Raw genomic sequence first — 24,200 nt, forward strand, 5'->3', positions numbered from 1 at the left:
CTGCATTCTTATTGCCTTTTTTCATAAAAAAAACTCGTCAAATATTGATTATTTTGCATTTTTGGAGTCATATTTCTTCTGCCAAATCAGCGTTGTAAGCATCGTAACCCTGGAACATGCGCAGTAAACCTGGAAATAATTTCTGATAAATATAATTGAAAAGCGCTGTAACCTCGGAATGTCATAAGTCGAACCCATCGTAAGGCGGGGACTGCCTGTATTTAATTTTTTAACAGTTCTTGAAGCATTTTTTATGTTAAACTGCCAAGTATAAGTACCTGTAGTGTCGAAAGGGAAGACCAATTGTCATATATCTTAATTTAAAGACACCATCAGTATTGTTCAAAGAGATTTGTAAGAGGTATTTGGGTCTTCCTGCTGTTTCTTATACTTAGTTTATATGGATTACAGCATTGTAGTCCGTGTACTGCCTAACTTTCTATCATATGTGATTTGTACATATTTTTGATGCAGGAAATGGGTGGAATATGAAACTGAGGAAAGACATGAAGGGTGAAATTTCAGAGGCCCTTTTGTGTCACAAAATGTTGGAGTTGATGATGATTTTTGTTCTTTTGAGTTTAAAGTCTTTACCCAATATTCTTCATTTGGTTCAACTTGGTAGACTTATCCTGCATAAATGTCATGTATCACACTTATGAATAACATAAATTCTCACTAAATACCTTAGCCCTCCTTGCATATAGATGTTAAAGCCATCGTTCTTATGTCCCAATAAAGTATTGACTTTATTGTACTGCCACAGTTTTTGAAAGACAAGAATCAAAAATGGAAACTGAACAACATTTCAAAATTCAGAATAATGAAATTAACAATATTTACAGGCCAGGATGCTTCTGCATGAATCTTTCAGCTACAGTGAGAGCCCCAGAATTTTGTGGCCACTGTGTCCAGCACAGTTTTTACGTTGAGGCCTTCATACCTCCTCTGAATTGGAGTCTACAAACCATACCGGTCCCAGCCTTTCTCATTTTCCCATGACAAAATCAATCATGGAAATTCTCTCTCAACAGACTGATACAGTGAGGGTGACAGCAGCACTTTATAAACTAATTGTGAAAAGGAATAAGAATAGGGAAAGATAGAGAATAAAGAGAATTATCATAGGTTTATATGTCAGTAACTTACCAAGTAATTACATTGCTATTAGTAGTTCGCACTTTACGACAGCTTAAGTTTTTTTAAGAATTCGCAGTACTGTTCCATTGTTTTGGTGTAGGTAACTGACCCCACCCACTTTTCAGGAAGAATAGGTACAACACAGCATAGGAGCTCAGGTCTTTCCTGCCGCTCAGCGACTGAACATCAGTTGTTGGATAGCTTTTGTTTTGGTTTGGTTCCACCAGTTGGTTGGAGATATTTCCCAACCTTCAGTGAAGTACTCTTTTTTTCATTTTGGTAGTGCAGATCATATTAGCTTGGCTGGTTTTGACTTTTTCTGAATTGTGACTACATCAGACTCTAGTTCACATAGTATTTTAGGTATTGCAGCAAGGGCTGCAAGGCTAGGTTGACAACAGCCAAATATGACACTTATACAGTTTGTAGTTCTTGCCGTGGACAAATTTGTTCTCCTGACCTTAATTGCAATGAATGTAGAGACTGGGATCAGGGGAAGTGGAAAACTTTAAACTCTCATTCAGCGAGACTGCAAAGAGACAGAGAGAAAGAAGGCTGCTAAAGCCGAGGTTAGGGTATCTCATTCTCCCGAAGCATCTGCGCTTTCAACTCCGTTAACTGCTTTTTCCCTCGTCCCAAGTCCCTTTTCTCTTCCATCCACTCCTTTACCTGGCTCCCTAACTTCCCAATGTCATTACCAGCCTCGAAGCCAGGGTAGAAAAGAAGTATAGTTTCTTAGTTGGATACCATAACCCAACTTTGGGCTTTGGTTAAGATCCTGATTGATCAAATTAGTATATATATAATAATGATGCAAGTTTCGTACTCCTGCAGTCTTTTAGTCCCAGGGAGGTTCTCCTTTACAGTGGCAGCCTTTTCAAGGTGGCAGAGTCAGGTGTCAATCCTGACCATGTACTATCTCATATCAGAAAACCTACACCAGACCCTCCTCTAGCAAGTGAGGATTCAGTCATCTGTGCTCCAGTAGGAACCAGGCTTCTTCATTTCTGGTAGAAATGGGAAGCTAAGAATGGGAATCATAATTTTTTTTTAAATATTAAGATCTTTTTGTATAATTTTTTAACTTTTCAAATAATTCTTCTTTGGATGTCAATTCAGACAGTTCTCTAGTTACAGCTGAAATAATACTAAGTCTTTCATCACAGGATGGTCATTTCTTGGCAGAAGTCAATTTGATTTTTATTTCAACCACATTGCTATTTTATTGGAAAACTCGCTTATTTTTTCATATTTATATATTTTCTACAAGGGTTGTAGTGTATTAAGAGTGTTTATAACAGTTTAGAATATTACTACAAAGTTTTATATTAGTTCTTCATGCATTTTTCCTGTTAGGCTACTAAGTTAAGTACCTATGGTATAAAAAGCAGAAGGCCAATTGTTATATAAGATAGCTTTTTCCCCAAACTTTAGAAGACACTACCAGTATCACTCAAAAAGATTTGCAAGTACAGCCTACCCCTCAACATGACTCTTTCTTTCCATTTCCCATGCTTGATTAGTATATATAATAAGTTATATATATATATATATATATATATAGATATATCTATATATATATACTATATATATATATATAGATATATATATATATATATATATATGATATAAAATATTATTATGTATAGATTGCAGCATTTTAATCCATATTCTGTAATGTAATGCCTTGTACTGAAACTTTTCCTCCTCTGTGATTTGAGCACATTTTTGATGCTGGAGTTGTGTGAAAGTTGAAGCATAGGAAAGACTTGAGGGGTGGAATTTCACAGAGACCCTTTGCACCACAGGCCCTTAAATGTAGTAAGCTGAAGTAAATACAGTACAGTACTACAGTACTTTTAAATTTTGTATCCACCTCGTCATCATGTCTGTTTACTTATATAACCTAATCTTGTAAACCTCTCTTATTTCCTGAAATATATGGAATGAATGAATATGTTGTCTTTGATTGGAGGTTAATAAGCATTATAGTCATATGTTTTCAATTTATGTATATCATGAATGTTTAAAAAGTACTGTTTACCACACAAGCATGGTAACTCAAACCTTTTCTATACACATGTACAAAAAGGTTTGAACGTCACCCTCTTGCAAATGATGTTTGTATGCTTGCAAAGTAATGTAATTATGACTCTAATTTGTATAAATTTTAGAACTGAGACCATCATAAGGTTACATTTCATTATCCTTCAGACCATCTGAATTATGAAACTCGCTGAATTATACTGTAAAACATTATTATGCCATAATTCTTGTATGCAAATGGCTCTATTAAAGAAATTTGTTTGCAAAACTTGTTGCTAAAGGCCTGAAGAACTGGACTAGTTTCCGTGGTTAGACTGTGACACTGTAATTTCTCGCAAACGACTTAAACACTGTGAGATATTACCTGTTTATCTGACTACTTGAGTTGTGTTTTAAACCAAGTTATTTCCACTAAACAGGATGGGTCTAGCTTAGACTAATGTACACAACATTGGAGTGATAGGTTGGAATAATACTCTTTTCTTGTCTAAAATCATTATGAATCATAAAACACATCACAGTATAAGAAAGAAAGAAAGGTGTCACAAAGCCAATTAATTATGGGCGTCTTTACCTAACCTAGGATATTAGGTCCTACCTGAACCAGTGGCCTTCAACCAATGCATCTGAGCCTTATCTTCCCTAACCTAATCCAACCTACAGCTGGAGATGCACTGAAATAAATATTGAACCGACGTTTTGTTTGTTTTTACTTAATTAAATGCCAAACACCCTTAAGTCTGTAAACCAATAAGATGTATCATAATGTATGTACTACACGTAGTAACAAATCGAGAGTACCAAGTTACGTATTTGATAATCAGATTTATTTGACGAAGAAGGAAAAATATGACAGTAGAGTAGAGTGTTTTGAAAAATTATATGAAATACAGTACATATAAGAAATATGTTTGTACCCAGATATCAGCCTAAGTAAAAAAGCAGTCTGAAAATTGTATGACTGTGTTTGTGTTGCTACCATTTTCAATAGAGGGCTAACTAAATTCAGTTGAGCTTGCCAATGCCATTTGTTGGCACACCTTGGCCCCATGAATTCCTGAATTAGAAGGCACTGCAGGTGATCTTTAAACATAGATGTGTCCCCTTATATCCTTTTTTTCTCTCCTAATCATTCATTCATCAGTGTCATTCTTGCCTATAGTGTTTCTTTACTTATTAGATTTCTAATGAGTTTCCTCAGTTGTAGAAATCTTTGGTCTCGTGAAGTTTCCACCAGCGCCCATCTGTGTCAGGTCTTTACACATTCCTTTTTTTTTTTCTCCTTTTTTTTCCAGCATATGCTAAATCATATGTTATCTAGGCCCCAAGTAAAGGTTTGTCGTTCTTCTCACCTGTCCCAGAAGTCATCCGTGAACCATCTCCCATTTGGAAAACGTGATTTTTATTTACATTCATCTTCCAGATACTCATTAAGATATCATCCACCTTTCACATTACAGGCAGTCCACAGTTATTAACTAACGGGGGTTCCGTTCTCGTCGGGGTGCTGATAAGCGAAAGCTGCTATTAATCAAAACTCGGCAATTTATGGGGCCATGTTTCGCTTAATGGCGCTGGTAAGTGGTTAATGGCGCCTCTGTTAGATACGTTATGGCGCCATAACTCTATTATCGGCACTTACTGCGCCGATTACCAAAACTCCCCTTATGGCGCCATCAATCTCTTGATTTTATGGCGTCAAACAAGCGCCACAAAACCGAATTGCCATTAACCGAGACCGCATATGGGGACTGGCTATATGTATACTACTGTATAGACAGTACAGTTAGCCACCAGTTTTCATGGGGGATGAGTACCACAACCGCTTGCAAATAGCTAAAACCCCTCTAAAAATACTTAGAACTGCCTATTTTGTTAGTTCAAACACAAAAAATAAAACTTTATTAATGCTTATACCAAAGTAATTTAATAGTTTTATCACAAAACCTGCCTTTAATTATAAGAATGGTATGAAAATACAGGAATTAGTGAATATATCTCGGTAAAAAATACCAGGAATGGGTGAATTTTCCCTGAATAATGTGTATATGTTCCATTGAGAAATCCGTGAATTGCAACACCCCAAATAGCAGTAGTTGACTGTATGTACTATTTACAACAGCTTGAGATAGTGCTTGCTATAATATCGTATATGAGAGTTCCTTTCAGTTTGTGACAACATTTACAATTTATGTGTTTTAAGTGTCGCAGTCCAGCATTTTACTTCTTTTTCTTTTTTCATTTCAGATTACTGCAATGGATGAAAGCTGCAGTTTTTGAGGCGCTGAAGACAGTTACATGTTTTCACAGCTGAAGACTGTCACGTGAGTGCATCTGATCTCGTTGAAGTGAGAGTTACATTTATCATCATTTCATAATTGTTAGATAATAACTGTCAAGGAATTGTCATTTCTAGTATAAAGCAACACCTAGAATGTGGTGAACCTTGTTATGAAATATCTCCAGCAATCTAATAATCTTTACCATAGCCGCAGGCAGTCTTTGTAAAGTACTGTAGTATTATTTCTCTACATTTATGATTCAGTATGCAGCTCACTAGACCTTAATTCCATTTACTGGTGGGAATACCTATTACCTTGTATTTATCTAAGTCATTTTTCTCATGCAAATTCTTTTCCAACAGATTGACACTGTGAGGGTGAAAGCAGCTCTTTATGAACTTAGTGTGAAAAGGAATCAGAACTGGAAAAGACAGAAAAGGAAGAATCAATGTAGGTATTTCAGATTTGTTGCCCATGTTTAATTTTTTTTTCAGTGTGTGACCATCGGAGGAGAGCACCTGATTTACAAAAGCATTTCACCATTCACACTGGTGAGAGGCCTTACAGTTGCGATGTTTGTATAAAAACGTTTTGGCATAAAAGTAATTGCAAGAGAATTTAAATGCTTCATACTGGTATTAAATTTGAATACATCATTTGCCTTGCCAAATTTAGTGATAAAACTACTCTTCAAAACACAAATGCTTTCACACTGGGGTGGGTTTATTGACATGCTCTTATTATCAAAAACCATTTGTACAGAAAGGGGCTTTAAGAAAACGCATTCTTTTTCACATTAAAGATCAAGAGAAACCCTTCAGATCTCCTTCTTCTTGTAAAACTTTGGTAAAGAATGATCAACTTAGACGACATATTCAGACCCATGAAAATGCTCTTGTTGCTATTGTTACAAAGTATTCATCAGTATGGAAACATTTGAGATGCACATAGCACAAATCTTAAAACTGGCACATGTAAGAAAAAAAAGTAGAATGCCCTGTTTGCTATTAAAAATTCACTAACAAGGAAGGTATGAAGTGACGCTGTGAATCCACAGAGGAGAAGACCTTTCCATTGTGAACATTGTGGTGAAGCATTTCGATGTAGAAAACAGCTAAAGTCCCACAGGTATGACCATTTAGGAGGAAATCCATTGTACTGTAAGGAATGTGATAAGAAATTTAAAAGCAACAAATCTTTTATGATTTATATGGATAAGCACTCCCCAGATACTATACGAGTATTTAGTCTGTTATGCGTAAACAGTGTAGGCAACCCCCAGTTAACAGAGGGGGTTCCATTCACGGCCAACTCCAATAACTGAAAATCAGAGGTAATTATGGTAATAGATGGCATTTACAATGTTGTAAGTGCCAATATGCCACTTATCTGGTTCGTTGACCACTTATCAGCACCAATAAACTGCTTCCTGACGCCAATATATCGCATACAAATGCCAGTAAACCACTTACCAATGCTGAAAATCACTTACCATTGCTGAAAATCTGGTTAACGACATTTTTAGCCAAGTGCCATAAAACCGGAATGCCGTTAACCAAGGCTGCCAGTAAGTGTTGGCTGCCTGTACTCTGAAAATGTACATAGTACGTGATGTAAGAATTTATCGCTCCTCCTGTCAGAGCACTGCGTAGCTACCTCAAAAGGACTCACCTCAGACCCTGGTGTCAAAGACTTTTTGTTAGCACAGGCTGGAACAAGAAAGAAGTGGTCAAGAATACCATCTCCTTTTGGCTCTGTGAGGTCATCAGACATGCTTGTAGTTCTTCAGCCTATAATGCTGACACAGTCCATGCAAGAGGACATGATGTTAGGGGTTTTGACACTTCCTGGCATTCAGAAAGAACTTGTCTGTTCATAGGATTTTGAAGGCTGGTACTTGGTTTCATCAAACCACATTCACATCCTTCTATCTGTGGGATGTTGCCCATAGGTCCTTAAACACTCTTTCCTTGGGTCCAGTGGTGGCTGCTCAACAAGTTGTGTAACTCATCCAGCGCCCCTTGGTGGGACAGCTGTATCTCACCTAAGATGATGGTATGAAAGTGAGAATGAATGAGATACCTTGTCCCTTTCCCTATTCTCATTCTCCTTTCTTCTCTACCTGCAGGCAGTTAGAAGATTAATCCATCATGTGCTGGAACTAGTTAGATATAGCTGAGTGAGTCGCCTTTCTGATTGAGTATATTTTATTCCTACATGAATAAATCCTGTCAGAAGCTTGGCCTTCCTTTTTCTAACAAGGGGAGAGAGGAACTAAAAACAAATGACATTGGAGGCTTACATAGGTTTGTTGTCTTAACAGATATACAGGCAGTCCTCGGTTATTGGCGGACTCGGTTATCAGTGATCCAGTTTTATGGGGCTTCGGTGCTTATGGCATCAATAACCGGGTATCGGCACCATAAATCGCTGAGTTTCGGTTAATGACGGTTTTCACTTATCGGCACATCCCCGGGAACGGAACCCCCGCCGATAACCGGGGACTGACTGTACTAGTTCTTTTACTTCCTCTTACACAGTGTCTCTTCAGTGTGTATTAGCCCACTAGTCTGACTGTTTGATAAACTATTTATCTAACAGATCTGACGCTTATGTTTCCTTAGGACCGGATTACATCTTTCTTCCTTTGGGCCTTTGCCCACAGGCCCTTTAGAATCTTGGACCTGTGGTTGATACTCAACAAGTTGTGTTTGCTTACGCGGCTCCTTCAAGTGGACAAGTTGCATCTCACTTATGTTGTGGGGTTCTAGAGGTAAGAGGGATGTGAGAGTGGCATTTGGGTAACTGCATGTTGCTGAACATGAATTTTTCTTGTTGTTTCCTATAGTACTTGATTTATATATATAAATTACAGCACTGTTATCCATTTACTGTAATGCTCTATTGTAACTTTTTATCTTGTGTAATTTAAACATATTTTTGATGCTGGAAACGGGTGGAAGGTGAAACTGAGGAAGGACATGAAGGGTGGAATTTCACAGAGGACCTTTGTGTCACACAACGTTGGAGTTGATGAAGACGTTTGTACTTTTAAGATGAAATTTTTACCCAGTATACTTTATTTGGTTTCAATTTGGTAGACATCCTGCATGAATTCATGTATCACACTTATGAGTGACATAAATTCTCACCAAATACCCTAGCCTTCCCCCATTACAGATATTAAAGCCATCTTTCTTATACCCTATACTCTTATGTATTGACTTTATTGTGCTGCTGCAGTTTTTGATGAACAAGAATCGAAAATGAAAGCTTAACACTATTTCAAAGTTCAGAATAATTAAATTAACAATACTACTCACAGGCCAGGATTCCTCTGCGTGAATGCTTGAGCTACGGAGAGAGTCTCAGAAATGTGCAGCCACTCTGTGTTGAGCAAAGCTTAGTTAATTTAAGAGGCTTTCATACTTCCTCTGAATTGAAATCTACAAGCCATGGTAATCACAGCCTTTCACATTTTCTCTTTACAAAATCATTTATAGATATATAGTTCAACTGCCTAACTTTGTTGTATTTTTGTTATACCTAAATTATGATAGACAAATGTTTCCATATATGAGTATATCAAAAAATGTATTGTAAACTTGTATATGTATATGTGAACTTGTGCTCTTTAGGAATCCAAACTGCTGACCGATCTAGGCCAAATTTTGCATGTGGTCCTCATTTGACCAAAGGAAGGTTTTCGCTTAGGTTTCACACCCGTACTACCCCCACCCTACGGGCTACCTAATTTACTGCAGGTCCCAGCAAAGTGGGGTAAGGAAAAATATTGCTCATTGGGGTGGGGTTGTTATGCAAAATTCTTGTCACAACCCAGGGTCCCTCTGGGCAGCCCCCCCTTGAGAATAGACAGCCGCCTTTATTTATTTACCCATCATGAGTTATTTTTTATGGATGAAATAGATAATCTTATATAGCCTTTATTTTACTTTAGAAATTCCCAGTGTCAAAATGGTGATGCCCAGTAATCCAATTGTCTAGTCTTTTAGAACATATCTGCACATTTAAATACAAGAATTACAATTATTTATAAAACCTTAAAATAACAACGTCCCAATTATCTTTTAGAAAATATGCCACCAAAAAAACCGCTTTCCCTTGGGCGAAAGACTTCATCAGCCAAAAGGACGGCAGCATCCAGGGCAGCGGAAACATCAGATCAGAGGAAGGCCAGACAAGAGTACCAAAGGAAAAGAGTTGCTGCATCCAGAGCAGCAGAATCACTGGAACAGAGGAAGGCCAGACTTGAAGTTATGAGGATAAGAGCAGCTGCATCCAGAGCAGCTTTACGTCAGAACTCCAAAAAATCTCTTCATTCTGGTGATCATAATAAGGAGGAAATGAAGTCTGTACCAAGTGTGGGTGACTTCGTTTTAAATCCAGAAAAAGATGAGAAACGTGTTATCTATGTTTCAGATCTTGTTTACGTTGTTGATAAATTAGATGATAGTTTGACTGTGGATATCTCAAATACAGAAGAGCAGTGTGGCATAGAATGTGAGGCTAATGAAACTGAGGACCCGTTATCCGGGCTAGAAGTTGAGCCTAAAGTTGAAACTGTTGTAGAAGAGGAAGAAGATTCCAGTGTAAGAGATGATTACTTCGTAGAAGTAAAGGAGGAAATTGAAGAGACCCCTGAAAATATGGACCTTCCCTTTTAATATGTTAAGTCTTTGTAGGCAAGCCAGTTGTAGACAGAAGTAAATTTACTTTGCATTTTAACCATAACGAAAGTTGTTTTTGGAAAGCTGTGTTTTGTATTTTTCTGTATACGTACTGTATTAAAGTTTTAACAAGGGTTGTGGAGTTTGTGTTATTTAAAAATATTATTACTAGATTATATACCAATTTGTGATGCATTTTTCGTGTTAAACTGCTAAGTACTACTGCAATGTTGAAAGGGGAGACTGATAGTCATTATTTTAAGTTTTAACCTAAATTGTTTCCAAGACACTACAGCATTGCTTTAAAATATTTGTAAATGGTATTTGGGTAAGTGGTATTTGCTAGTTCCTCAACATGATTTTTACCTGCTGTTTCCTAAGCAGTCCCGGTTTAGCTGCAGCATCAGTTAACAGTGTTTCGGTTTTTGACACTCGGCTAATGACGTCGTTAACTAGATTTTTGTAGCCAGTAAGCAATTTTTGGCTCCAGTAAGTGTTGCTAGGCAGTTTATCGGTGTCGGTAGCAATTTTCAGCTTTAGTAAGGAGTTTATCATTGTCAGTAAGCTGTTTATCAGTACCAATCGTCGCTTACAGTGTGTTAAACATTTTGTTGCCATAATTATTGTGATGTTCTGGTTAACAGTGATTATCAGTTATCGGCTCTCAGGTGGGAATTGAACCCCCTTCGTTAACCGGGCACTGCCGTACTTGGTTATTAGATTACAGCTTTGTAATGCTGTTTACTTTTAATCACACAACATTGGAATTGTTGATGACTGTGGTTCTTTTGAGGTAAGATATTTGGATGCAGAAAACCTGATATTTTCTATTTGGTTTGGTCTTGGTATGCTTATCCTGTATGAATTTCATATCATTTTTGTGAGTGACACATATTCTCAGAAAATACAAATGACAAGTAGCCGTTCTTGCATTACAGACATTACAGCTATCATTCTTTTGTCTCATAAGCTTCTGTCTCAACTTGATTGTACCATTATAAGTGTAGAAAATCAAGAATTTAAAATAAAGGCAATTTCATAGTTCAGAATAATGAGATTAACAATATTCACAGGTCAGGATGCCTTTGCATGAATCTTTCAGCTACTGAGAGAGCCCCAGAATTGTGTAGCCACTCTGTGTCCGGCACAGTTTAAACTTAAGGTACTTCCATGCCTCCATGCCTCCTCTTAATTGAAAATCTACAAACCATGCAGCATTCCACCTTTTCTCATTTTCTCATGAGAAAATGAAGTATAAATATATGTACTTTAGCTGCCTAACTTTGTTGTATTTTTGCCATACCTAAATTATAATAGAAAATGTATCTCCATCTCTGAGTATATCTGTAAATGTGATTGTAACTTAACTTGTATGTATGTAAAATTGCACTCTATAGAAATCCCCTGCTTGACAGATCTAGACAAAATTTTGTGTGTGGCCCTTATTGACCCAAAGAAAGTTTTCACATAGGTTTAAAACACAACCCTTGCAATCCAGGGTACTTTATTTACTGCGGGTCCCGGCAAAGAGTAGGAAAGAGCAACTCCACAAAAAATTTCATAAAAAATAAGTTGCTCATTGGGTTGGGTTTCTTATGAAAAATTTCTTTTACAACCCATGCTCCCTGTGGACGGCTCCCTTGAGAAGGGCCAGCCCCTTTATTTACTTATTCGTCAAGAAGAATTTTTTTTTTTATTAAAACAGATAATCTTAATCTTATTTACCTTTATTTTACTTTGGCAATCCCGGGGTTGAAAAGCAAAAGCCTGATACGTACTTAAATTGCCTTTTAGAAAGTACCTGCACATTTAAATGCAAAAATTAGAATTATATGTATCCTTAATATAACACTGATCTAATTATCTTTTAGAAAATATGCCACGAAAGAAAAGGTCTTCCCTTGGGCGAAAGACTTTATCAGCCAAAAGGACGGCATCATACAGGGCGGCGGAAACATCTGACCAGAGGAAGGCTAGGCAGGAATACCATAGGAAAAGAGTTGCTGCATACAGAGCAGCAGAATCTCTGGAGCATAGGAAAGCCAGACTGGAAGATATGAGGATAAGAACAGCTGCATCCAGAGCAGCAAAATCGCTGGAACATAGGAAGGCCAGACTTGAAGCTATGAGGATAAGAGCAGCTGCATCCAAAACAGCTTTACGTCGCTTGTTCCAGGGTCAGAACGCCAAAAAATCTCTTCATTCTGTTGATCGTAATAAGGAGGAAACAGAGTCCATACCAAGTGTGGGTGAATCCGTTTTAAATCCAGAAAGAGATGAGAAAAGTGTTATCTATGTTTCAGATCTTGTTTACGTTGTTGATAAATTAGGAGATAATAGGTTGACTGTGGATATCTCAAATACAGAAGAGCAGTGTGGCATAGAATGTGAGGTTAATGAAATTGAGGACCCATTATCTGGGTTAGAAGTTGAGCCTAAAGTTGAGACTGTTGTAGAAGAGGAAGAGGATTCCAGTCTAAGAGATGATTATTTCGTAGAAGTAAAGGAGGAAATTGAAGTGGCTCCTGAAAATATTGACCTTCCCTTTTGATATGTTAAGTCTGTCTTTGTAGACAAGCCAGTTGTAGACAGAAGTAAATTTACTTTGCATTTCAACCATAACGAAAGTTTTTTTTGGAAAGCTATGTTTTGTATTTTTCTGTATTGAACTGTATTGAAGTTTTAACAATGGTTGTGGAGAGTTTGTAATATTTGAAAATATTATTACTAGATTATATACCAATTCATAATGCATTTTTTATGTTAAATTGCTAAGTGCTACTGTAGTGTTGAAAGAGGAGACTGATTGTCATATATTTCAAGTTTTAACCCAAATTGTTTTCAAGACACAATCAGCATTGCTTTTAAATATTTGTAAATGGTATATGGGTAAGTAGTATTTGCTTGTTCCTCCACTTAATTTTTGCCTGCTGTTTCCTAAGCAGTCCCGGTTTAGCTGCAGCATCGGTTAACAGTGTTTTGGCTTTATGACACTCAGCTAATGATGTCGTTAACCAGATTTTTGTAGCCAGTAAGTGATTGTTTGCTCCAGTAAGCGTTGTTATCCAGTTTATCAGTGCTGGTAGCAATTTTCAGCTTTTGAAAGGAGTGTATCATCATCAATACGCTATTTATTGGTACCGATCGTCGCTTAGTGTGTTAAACACCATTTATTACCATAATTATTGTGATGTTCTGATTAACAGTGATTATCAGCTGTCGGCTCTCAGGTGGGAATTGAACCCCCGTCGTTAACCGGGCACTGCCTTACTTGGTTATTAGATTACAGCTTTGTAATGCTGTTTACTTTTAATCTTGTGTAATTTGGACATATTTTTTATGCTGGATATGGTTGGAAGATGAAGCTCAGCAAATACATGAGGGGTGCAATTTCACAGAGAACCTTTGCATCACACAACATTGGAATTATTATGACTGGGGTTCTTTTGAGGTAAAATATTTGGATGCAGAAAACCTGGTATTCTTTATTTACTTTAGTCTTGGTATGCTTATCCTGTATGAATTTCATATATCATGCTTGTGAGTGACACATATTCTCACAAAATGCATATGAGAAGAAGCCCTTCTTGCATTACAGACATTACAGGCATCATTCTTTTGTCTCATAAGCTTCTGTCTCAACTTGATTGTACTATCATAAGTTTAGAAAATCAAGAATTTAAAATAATAAGGCAATTTCAGAGTTCAGAATAATGAGATTAACAATATTCACAGGTCAGGTTGCCTCTGCATGAATCTTTCAGCTAATGAGAGAGCCCCAGAATTGTGTAGACACTCTGTGTCCGGCATAGTTTTAACTTAAGGTACTTCCATGCCTCCTTTGAATTGGAAATCTACAAACCATGCAAGTCCCAGCTTTTCTCATTCTTTCAAGTATAAATATATGTACTTCAACTGCCTAACTTTGTATTTTTTTTGTACCTAAATTATCTAAATTATAATAGAAAAATTGTTCCATCTATGAGTATATCTGTAAATGTGACTGTAACTTAACTTGTATGTATGAAAACTTGTGCTCTATAGAAATCCCCTACTTGACAGATCTAGACAAAATTTTGTGTGTGGCCCTTATTTGACCCAAGGAAGGTTTTCACATAGGTTTCAAACACAACTCATGCAATCCAGGGTACTTTATTTACTTTGGTTCCTGGCAAAGAGTAGGAAAGAACAACTCCACAAAAATTTCATAAGACAAAAGTTGCTCATTGGGTTGGGTTTCGTATGAAAAATTTTTGTTACATCCCAGGCTCCCTTGAGAAGGGGCAGCCCTTTTATGTACTTATTCGTCAAGAATTATTTTTTATGGTTGAAACAGATACTCTTAATCTTATTTAACCTTTATTTTACTTTGGCAATCCAGTGGTCGAAAAGCCAAACCCTGATAATTAAATTGTCTTTTAGAAAATAACTGCACATTTAAATGCAAAAATTAAAATTATATATAAACCTTAAAATAACACTGATCCAATTATCTTTTAGAAAATATGCCACGAAAGAAAAAGTCTTCCCTTGGGCGAAAGAGTTTATCAGCCAAAAGGACGGCAGCATACAGGGCGGCGGAAACATCCGATCAGAGGAAGGCCAGACAGGAATACCAAAAGAAAAGAGCTGCTGCAATCAGGGCAACAGAATCACTGGAACATAGGAAAGCCAGACTGGAAGCTATGAGGATAAGAACAGCTGCATCCAGGGCAGCAAAATCGCTGGAACATAGGAAGGCCAGACTTGAAGCCAAGAGGATAAAAGCAACTGCATCCAGAACAGCTTTACATCACCTGCTCCAGAGTCGGAACTCCAAAAAATCCTTTCATTCTGGTGATCGTATTAAGGAGAAAACAGAGTCCATACCAAGTGTGGGTAAAATAGTTTTAAATGCAGAAAGAGATGAGAAAAGTGTTATCCATGTTTCAGATCTTATTTACGTTGTTGATAAATTAGGAGATAATAATTTGAATGATGATATCTTAGATACAGAAGATCAGCATGGCATAGACTGTGAGGCTAATGAAATTGAGGACCCATTATCTGGGTTAGAAGTTGAGCCTAAAGTTGAGGCTGTTGTAGAAGAGGAAGAGGATTCCAGTGTAAGAAATGATTATTTCGTAGAAGTAAAGGAGGAAACTGAAGTGGCTCCTGAAAATATGGGCCTTCCCTTTTGATATGTTAAGTCTGTCTTTGTAGACAAGCCAGTTGTAGACAGAGGAAATTTACTTTGCATTTCAACCATTACAAAAGTTTTTTTTGGAAAGCTATGTTTTGTATTTTTCTGTATTGAACTGTATTGAAGTTTTAACAAGGGTTGTGGAGAGTTTGTAATATTTAGAAATATTATTACTAGATTATATACCAATTTGTGATGCATTTTTCATGTTAAACTGCTAAGTACTACTGTAGTGTTGAAAAGAAGACTGATTGTCATATTTTAAGTTTTAACCCAAATTGTATCCAAGACACAATGAGCATTGCTTTTAAATATTTGTAAATGGTATTTGGGTAAGTGGAATTTGCTTGTTCCTTAACATGATTTTTGCCTGCTGTTTCCTAAGCAGTCCCGGTTTATCAGCAGTATCGGTTAACAGTGTTTCAGTTTTATGACACTGCTAATGACGTTGTTAACCAGATTTTTGTAGCCAGTAAGCGATTTTTGGCTTCTGTAAGCATTGCTAAGTAGTTTATTTGGACATATTTTTTATGCTGGATACGGTTGGAAGATGAAGCTCGGCAAATACATGAGGGGTGGAATTTCACAGACCCTTTGCATCACACATTTGGTATTCTTTATTTGGTGTGGTCTGTAATGCCCTTCTTGCATTACAGACAGTACAGCCATCATTCTTTTGTCTCATAAACTTCTGTCTCAACTTGATTGTACTATCATAAGTTATAAAATCAAGAATTTAAAATAATAGGGTAATTTCAAAGTTCAGAATAATGAGATTAACAATATTCATAGGTCAGGATGCCTTTGCATGAATCTTTCAGCTACTGAGAGAGCCCCAGAATTGTGTAGACACTCTGTGTCCGGCATAGTTTTAACTTGAGGTACTTCCATGCCTCCTTTGAATTGAAAATCTACAAACCATGCAAGTCCCAGCTTTTCTCATTTTCTCATGACAAAATCAAGTAGTATAAATATATGTACTTCAACTGGCTAATTTTGTATTTTTTTCATACCTAAATTATAATAGAAAAATGTTTCCATCAATGAGTATATCTGTAAATGTGACTGTAACTTAACTTGTATGTATGTAAACTTGCGCTCTATAGAAATCCCCCGCTTGACAGATCTAGACAAAATTTTGTGTGGCCCTTGTTTGACCCAAGGAAGGTTTTCACATAGGTTTCAAACACAACCCTTGCAATCCAGGGTACTTTATTTACTTTGGTTCCTGGCAAAGAGTAGGAAAGAGCAACTCCACAAAAAATTTCATAAAACAAAAGTTGCTCATTGGGGTGGATTTCTTATGAAAACTTTTTGTTACAACCCATGCTCCCTGTGGGCGGCTCCCTTGAGAAGGGTTAACCCCTTTATTTACTTATTTGTCATGAAGAATTATGTTTTATGGTTGAAAAAGATAATCTGGACCTTATTTAACCTTTATTTTACTTTGGCAGTCCTGGGGTCAAAAAGCTGAAGCCTGATAATTAAATTGTCTTTTCGAAAGTACCTTCACATTTAAATGCAAAAATTAAAATTATTTGTAAACCTTAAAGTAACAATGATCCAATTATCTTTTAGAAAATATGCCACCAAAGAAACGTCCTTCTTTTGGGCGAAAGACTTCATCAGTCAAAAGGAAAGCGGCATACAGGGCAGCGGAAACATCAGATCAGAAAGAAGGCTAGACTGGAAGACCAAAGGAAAAGAGTTGCTGCATACAGAGCAGCGGAGTCAATGGAACAGAGGAAGGCCAGATTGGAAGATTTGAGGACAAGAGCAGCTACATCCAGAGTAGCTTTACGTCGCCTGTCCCAGGGTCAGAACTCCAAAAAATCTCTTCATTTTGGCAATCGTAATAAGGAAGAAAAAGAAACTGTAGCAGTTGTGAGTGAATTTGTTTTAAATCCAGAAAGAGATGAGGAAAGTGGTAGCTATGTTTCAGATATTGCATATGTTGATGATGAATTAGGAGATAATAGTTTGAATGATATCTCAGTTACAGAGGAGCAGTGTGGCATAGACTGTGAGGCTAATGAAATTGAGGACCCGTTATCCAGGTTAGATGTTGAGCCTAAAGTTAAGACTGTTGTAAAAGAGGAAGAGGATTCCAGTGTAAGAGATGATGATTACTTCGTAGAAGTAAAGGAAGAAATATGGACCCTCCCTTGTGATATGTTAAATCTGTCTTTGTAAACTATCCAATTCTGGCAGAAGTAAATCTACTTTGCATTTCAACCATAATGAAAGTTGTTTTTGGAATGCTATTTTTTGTACTTTTCTGTATAACTGTATTGAAGTTTTAGTTAGGGTATAGACAGTTTATAATATTTGAAAATATCACTAGATTATATACCAATTCTTGATTCATTTTTATTGTTAAACTGTTTAGTACAGTAGTACTTATAATGTTAAAAAGGAAGGACTGATTGTCATATATTTTATGTTTTATTCCCAAATTGTTTCCAAGATACTTCAATCAGCATTTCTTTATTATGTTTGTAAATGGTATTAGGATAAATAGTATTTCCTTCTTGTTCAATATGATATTTGCCTGCATCAGTTAACAGCGTTTCGATTTTACGATGCTAGGCCAACAAAATCTTTAACCAGATTTTTGGTGGTGGTAAGCAATATTTGGCTCCGGTATGCCATTTATCGGTGCCGGGAGGCGGTTTATCGGCACCGGTAGGCAGTTATCCACCTTTGGTTGACTGTTTATTACTGTCAGTAAGTGATTTTTGCTGCCACTTTATCATTATCAGTCAACTGTTTATTGGCACTTACAGCATGGAAAACATTATTTACTACTATAATTATTGTGATGTTACAGTTAACAACGATTTTTGGTTATCAGCGCTCAGCGTGGAATGGAACTCCCATCTTTAACTGGGGACTTGATTATTGAATAACATACAGCACTGTATTGTAATTCTGATTACTTTTAATCTTGTATAATTTGAAAATTTTTTATGCTGGATATGGTTGGAAGATGAAGCACAGGAAATACATGAAGGGTGGAATTTCACAAGGAACCTTTGCATCCCACAACACTAGAAATCTTGACTGTGGGGTTCTTTTGAGGTTAAAATATTTGGATGCAGAAAACCTGGTACTCTTTATTTGGTTTGGTCTTGGTATGCTTATCCTGTATGAATTTCATACGTCATGCTTGTGAGTGACACAAATTCTCACAAGTTTAGAAAACCAAGAATTTAAAATAATAACTTAAGGCAATTTCAAAGTTCAGATTAAAATATCTACTGGCCAGGATGGCTCTGCATGAATTTCAGCTACTGAAAGAGCCCCAGCATTATGCGACCCTTCTGTGTTCAGCACAGTTTAAACTTAAATACATCCTCTACATCTAAAATTTCTAAACCATGCTACTCTCAGCCTTTCTCATTTTCTCATGACAAAATCAAGTATAAATATATTTACTTCAACTTCCTAACTTTGTTGTAGTTTTGTCATTCCGAAATTATGATAGAAAAATGTTTCCGTCTACGAGTATATCCATGAAAGAGAGTGTAATTAAACTTGTGAACTTGTAAGTATGTAAACTTGTGCTTTATGGAAATCAGAACCGCTTGACCAATCAAGACAAAATTTTGCACGTGGCCCCCATTTGACATAATGAAGGTTTTCTAGTAGCTTCCAAACCTGTACCCCTTCCCTCCGTGGTATTTCATTTATTGCAGGTCCCTGTGAAGTGGGGGAAGGAGTGGTTCCACATAAAATTTCTTATTACAAAAGTTGCTCATTGGAGTGGGTTTGTTATGCAAAATTTCAGTCACAACTCAAGGGACCCTGTGGGCAGCACGACTTGAGAAGTGGTTGCCTCTTTATTTACCCATTCGTCATGAAGAATGATTTTTTATTGATGAAATAGATAATCTTATTTAACCTTTATTTTACTTTGGCAACCCCGGGGTCGAAATGGCGATGCCCAATAATTTAATTGTCTTTTAGAATTAACTGCACATTTAAATACAAAAATTAAAATTATTTGTAAACCTTGAAATAACACTGATCCAATTATCTTTTAGAAAATATGCCACCAAAGAAACGGATTTCCCTTGGGTCAAAGACTTCAGCAGCCAGAAGGATGGCAGCATACAGGGCGGCAGAAACATCAGATCAGAGGAAGGCTAGACTGGAAAACCAAAGGAAAAGAATTGCCGCAACCAGAGCAGCAGAAACACTGGAACAGAGGAAGGCCAGACTGGAAGATAATAGGACTAGAGTGGCTGCATCCAGAGCAGCTTTACGTCGCCTGTTCCAGGGTCGGAACTCCAAGAAATCTTTTCATTCTGGTGATTGTAATAAGGAGGAAAAGGAGTCTGTGCCACGTGTGGGTGAATTTTTAAATCCAGAAAGAGATGAGAAAAGTATTATCCATGTTTCAGATCTTGTTTACGTTGTTGATAAATTTGGAGATAATAGTTGGACTGAGGATATCTCAAATATGGAGGAGCAGTGTGGCATAGAATGTGAGGCTAATGAAATTGAGGACCCATTATCCAGGGTAAATGTTGAGCCTAAAGTTGAGACTTTAGTAGAAGAGGAAGAGGATTCCAGTGTAAGAGATGATTACTTCGTAGAAGTAAAAGAGGAAATTGAAGAATCCCCTGAAAATTTGGACCCTCCCTTGTGATATGTTAAGTTTTGTCTTCTTAGGCTTGTAAATTATAGGCAGAAGTAAATTTATCTCACATTTCAACCATAATGAAAAAATTTTTCGATAGCTATGTTTTGTATTTTTCTTTATGTTAAGGTTTTACCAAGGGTCTTTGTGTTTTAGAAGAATGCTTCTAATTTTTGAAAATATTGTTAGTATAGGATTTTATTCCAATTCTTGATGAATTTTTCATGTTAAACTGCTAAATTAAGTACCTGTAGTGTTAAAAGGGGAAGACTGATTATCATACAGATTTTTCATGTGGCCCTCATTTGACACAAGGAAGGTTTTCATGTAGGTTTCAAACGCATACCCCTGCCCTCCGAGGTACCTTATTATACTCCAGGTCCTGGCAAAGTTGGGGATAGAGCAGCGCCACAAAAAACGTCATAAAAAAAGTTGCTCATTGGAGTTGGTTTGTTATACAAAATTTGTCACAATCCAGTAGCCCCGCAGGGTCCCTGTTGGCGGCATCCCTTGAGAAGGGGCAGTCCCTTTATTTACTTGTTCATAATGAAGAATGATTTTTTATAGATAAAATACATCTTATTTAACCTTTATTTTACTTTTGACAATCCTGGGGTTGGAATGGTGATGAATGAATATCCAATTGTCTTTTAGAAAATACCTGCACATTTAAATGCAAAAATTTATATTACTTGTAAACCTTTGAATTACAATGATCCAATTATCTTTTAGAAAATATGCCACCAAAAAAACCACTTTCCTTTGGGAGAAAGACTTCAGTAGCCAAAAGGATTGCAGCAAATGGCGGCGTAAACATCAGATCAGAGTAAGGCCAGACTGGAAGCCCAAAGGACAAGAAATGCTGCATTCAGAGCAACAGAATCACTGGAACAGAGAGGCCAGACTGGAAGATCTGAGGATAAGAGCAGCTGCATCCAGAGCAGCTTTACGTTGCCAGTTCCAGGGTCAGAACTCCAAAAAATCCCTTCTTGCTGACAGTCGTAATAAAGAAGAAACAGTCTGTAGCAGTTGTGAGTGAATTCATTTTAAATCCAAAAAGAGATGAAGAAAGTGTTAGCTATGTTTCAGATATTGTATATGTTGATGATGAATTAGAAGATAACAGCTTAAGTGAGGATATCTCACATACATAGGATCAGTATGTTTCAGAATGTGAGGCTAATGAAATTGATAACCCATTATCCAAGTTGGATGCTGTGCCTGAAGTTGAGACTGCTGTGAAAAGGGAAGATGATACTGACCTAAAAGATGAATTTTACTTCATACAAATAAAGGAGAAGTTATGGAAAAATAGACCCTCTCTCGTGATATAGTAAAAAGTGTGTATCTTTGGGACTGTTTTGATAATACCATATGTATACTACTTTCTCTCATACCATAAGTTAAGATTACAAAGACTTTTCCAGGCTAATGCCATGAAAAATATATCTGAGTTGGTTTTCTTTGAATGGGAATGATAATTTTTTTAAATTATTAAAATCCTTTCATATACTTTTAAACTTTTCATATAACTTCTTTGGATGTCAGTTCAGGCAGTTCTCCAATTACAGCTGAACTGATACTAAGTCTGTCTTCATATGATAGTCATTTCTTGGCAGAAGTAAATTTGATTTTTTTTTTTCAACTATATTGATAATTCTTTTTGGAAAGCTATGTCTTGTATTTTCATATTTATATTCTTGTACTACTGAGTTTTATATTAGTTCTTCATGCATTTTTCATGTTAAACTACTAAATTAAGTACCTTTGGTATAAAAAGGAGAAGGTTGATTGTTATATAAGTTAGATTTTTTCCCAGACTTCAAAAGACACTGCCAGTATTGCTCAAAAAGATTTGTAAGAACAGCCTACCCTTCAACATGAATTTTTCTCTCTATTTCCCATACAGTATACTTGGTTATTTATGTAGAGTACAACGCAGTGATCTATGTATTGTAGTGCTTTTTACAGTAACTTTTTCTCTTCTGTGATTTGAGCATATTTTTTTATGCTGGATTTGGGTGAAAGATGAAGCACAGGAAAGAATTGAGGGGTGGTATTTCACAGAGACCCTTTGCATCACAGGATGTTGAATATACGTATATGCTGTTATGCATATAACCTAATCATGTAAACCTTATTTCCTGGAATATATGGAATGAAGGAATCTATAAAATTGTCATTGATTGAAGGTTAATAAGTGTAATAGTAATATGTTCTTAATTTATATTTATTATCATGAATATTTAGAAGTTCTGTTTACCACACACGCATGGTAATTCAAACCTTTTGTATACACATTCAAAAAGGTTTGCACTTCACCCGATTACAAATGATGTTTGTATGCATTAAAAAATGTAATTATGACTTTATTTTATATAAATTTTAGAACTGAGGCCATCACAATGGTACATTTCATTATCCTTCAGATTATGTGAGTTATGAAACTCGCCAAATTATACTGTAAAACATTATTATGCCATAATTCTTCTATGCATAGTAGCTATTAAGGAAATTGATTTGCGAAACTTGGTGTTGAAGTCCTGTAGGATTGGGCTAGTTTCCGTGGTAAGACTGTGACACTAATTTTTTGCAAAAGACATGAACACTGTGAGATATTATGTACCTATTTATCTGACTATGTAGACTGTCTTGTGTTGTCTGAGCCAAGTTAGTTGTACAAAACATAGTGGGTTAAACCTAGACTAAAATGTATAACTTGGAGGGGTATTTGGAATACTAGTACACTTTTCTTGTCTAAAATCGGTATCAATAAAAAAATAACTGTTATAATATGAGAAACAAAGAGTGTCTCAAGGACAATGAGAAGGGGTTATCTTAACCTAACCTTGGGCAATGGGTCCTACCGACCAGGGGCTTTCCGCCAGTGCATCTTAGCCTCATCATCTCTAACCTACAGCAGGAGGCACACTTAAATAGATATTGAAATCAGGTGGTGTTATTTGTTGTTACTTAAGTGACTGCCAAACACCCCAAAAGAATTACTATAAGTCTAGTCCATAAAAAATGTTCCATAGTGTATATAATAACAAACACAGAGTACCAGATTATTTGACAGTTTTATTTGACCTGGAAAGAAAAATATTATACATGCACGTAGTACAGTTTTGAAAAATAATATGAAATACAGAATAAGAGATATGTGTGTACCCTGTACCCAAACAGTAGATCAGCATAAGTAAATTAAGCAGTTTAAAAATTGTATGGTTATGTGTTCCTTCCATTTGGTATTAGAGAGCTGACTAAACTCAGTCACATTCAGCAATGTTATATTTGTTGTGAGAACTTGGTCCATGAATTCCTGTAAACTCAACTATCCTTTCAATCCTCTTTCTCTCTACCATAGTGTTTTCTAACTTTTTTTTCCTCCTCATCCTAATCATCATTCATTCATCAGTATGATTCTTGCTTACAACGTTCCTTTACAGAATTAGATTGCTAATGAGCTTTCTATGCTGCAGAAGTCTTTAATTTTGTCAAGTTTCTACAAGTTCCCATCTGCTTCAGCTCTTCATACATGCTTTCTACTGAAAGTCAATTTTTCTTCTCGCCTGTTCCAGAAGTCATCTGTTGAACCATCTCCCATCCAGATTGATTTTAAATGGTTTCTGTTTACATTTTTCTTCCAGATACTGATTAAGATGTCATCCAACTTTCACTTGCTGTAATATCCTAAATGAGATTTTCTTTCAGTTTGTGACACATTTACAATATCAGTGTTTAAAACATTATATGTAGTCCAGAATATTACTTCTAGTTCTTTTTTCATCTCAGATTCCTACAACAGATAAAAACTGCAGATTTTGAGGTGCTGAGGACAATTGAGAGTTTTTACAACTGAAGACCATCAGGTGAGTTTGCATCTGATCTCGTTGAAGTGAGTTACATTTGTCATCAGTTTCACGAGGGTAATAATACTTGACATCTTGGCCAGTTAATGTTAACTATTTACTATCAAGGACTTGTTATTTCTAGCTTAAAGCAACACCTGTAGTGCTGGAACCTGTTTTTAAATATCTCCAGCAGTTTAATAAGCTTTTCCATCACTGTAGGCAATCTTTTTAAAGTACTGTAGTATCGTTTTTCTACAATTATGATTCAGTGTGCAGCTCACTAGACCTAAATTCCATTTACCGGTGGAAATACTTATGTATGTAGTATTATCTTTTAATTATCTAAGTCCTATTTCTCATACA

The 24,200-nt window shown here is 36.3% G+C and overlaps 1 protein-coding gene across 15 annotated transcripts in view; it reads left to right on the top strand.

Moving 5' to 3' along the window:
- Positions 1–24,200, top strand: part of LOC135213132 (zinc finger protein OZF-like) — an 81,402-nt gene that overhangs the window by 53,734 nt on the left and 3,468 nt on the right. The window contains exons 7-12 of one of the 15 annotated variants that reach the window (XM_064247058.1): positions 5,434–5,534; positions 5,831–5,918; positions 8,794–8,926; positions 9,107–9,248; positions 9,561–11,318; positions 12,028–14,650. In XM_064247058.1, the coding sequence (XP_064103128.1) occupies positions 12,033–12,707 (675 nt within the window). In that variant the 5' untranslated portion in view covers positions 5,434–5,534; positions 5,831–5,918; positions 8,794–8,926; ... (1 more) ...; positions 9,561–11,318; positions 12,028–12,032 and the 3' untranslated portion in view covers positions 12,708–14,650. The other 14 variants (XM_064247055.1, XM_064247057.1, XM_064247061.1 and 11 more) reach the window with 14 other exon arrangements.

The sequence above is a fragment of the Macrobrachium nipponense genome, chromosome 42 (genome assembly GCF_015104395.2).
Source record: "Macrobrachium nipponense isolate FS-2020 chromosome 42, ASM1510439v2, whole genome shotgun sequence".
Lineage (NCBI taxonomy): Eukaryota > Metazoa > Arthropoda > Malacostraca > Decapoda > Palaemonidae > Macrobrachium > Macrobrachium nipponense.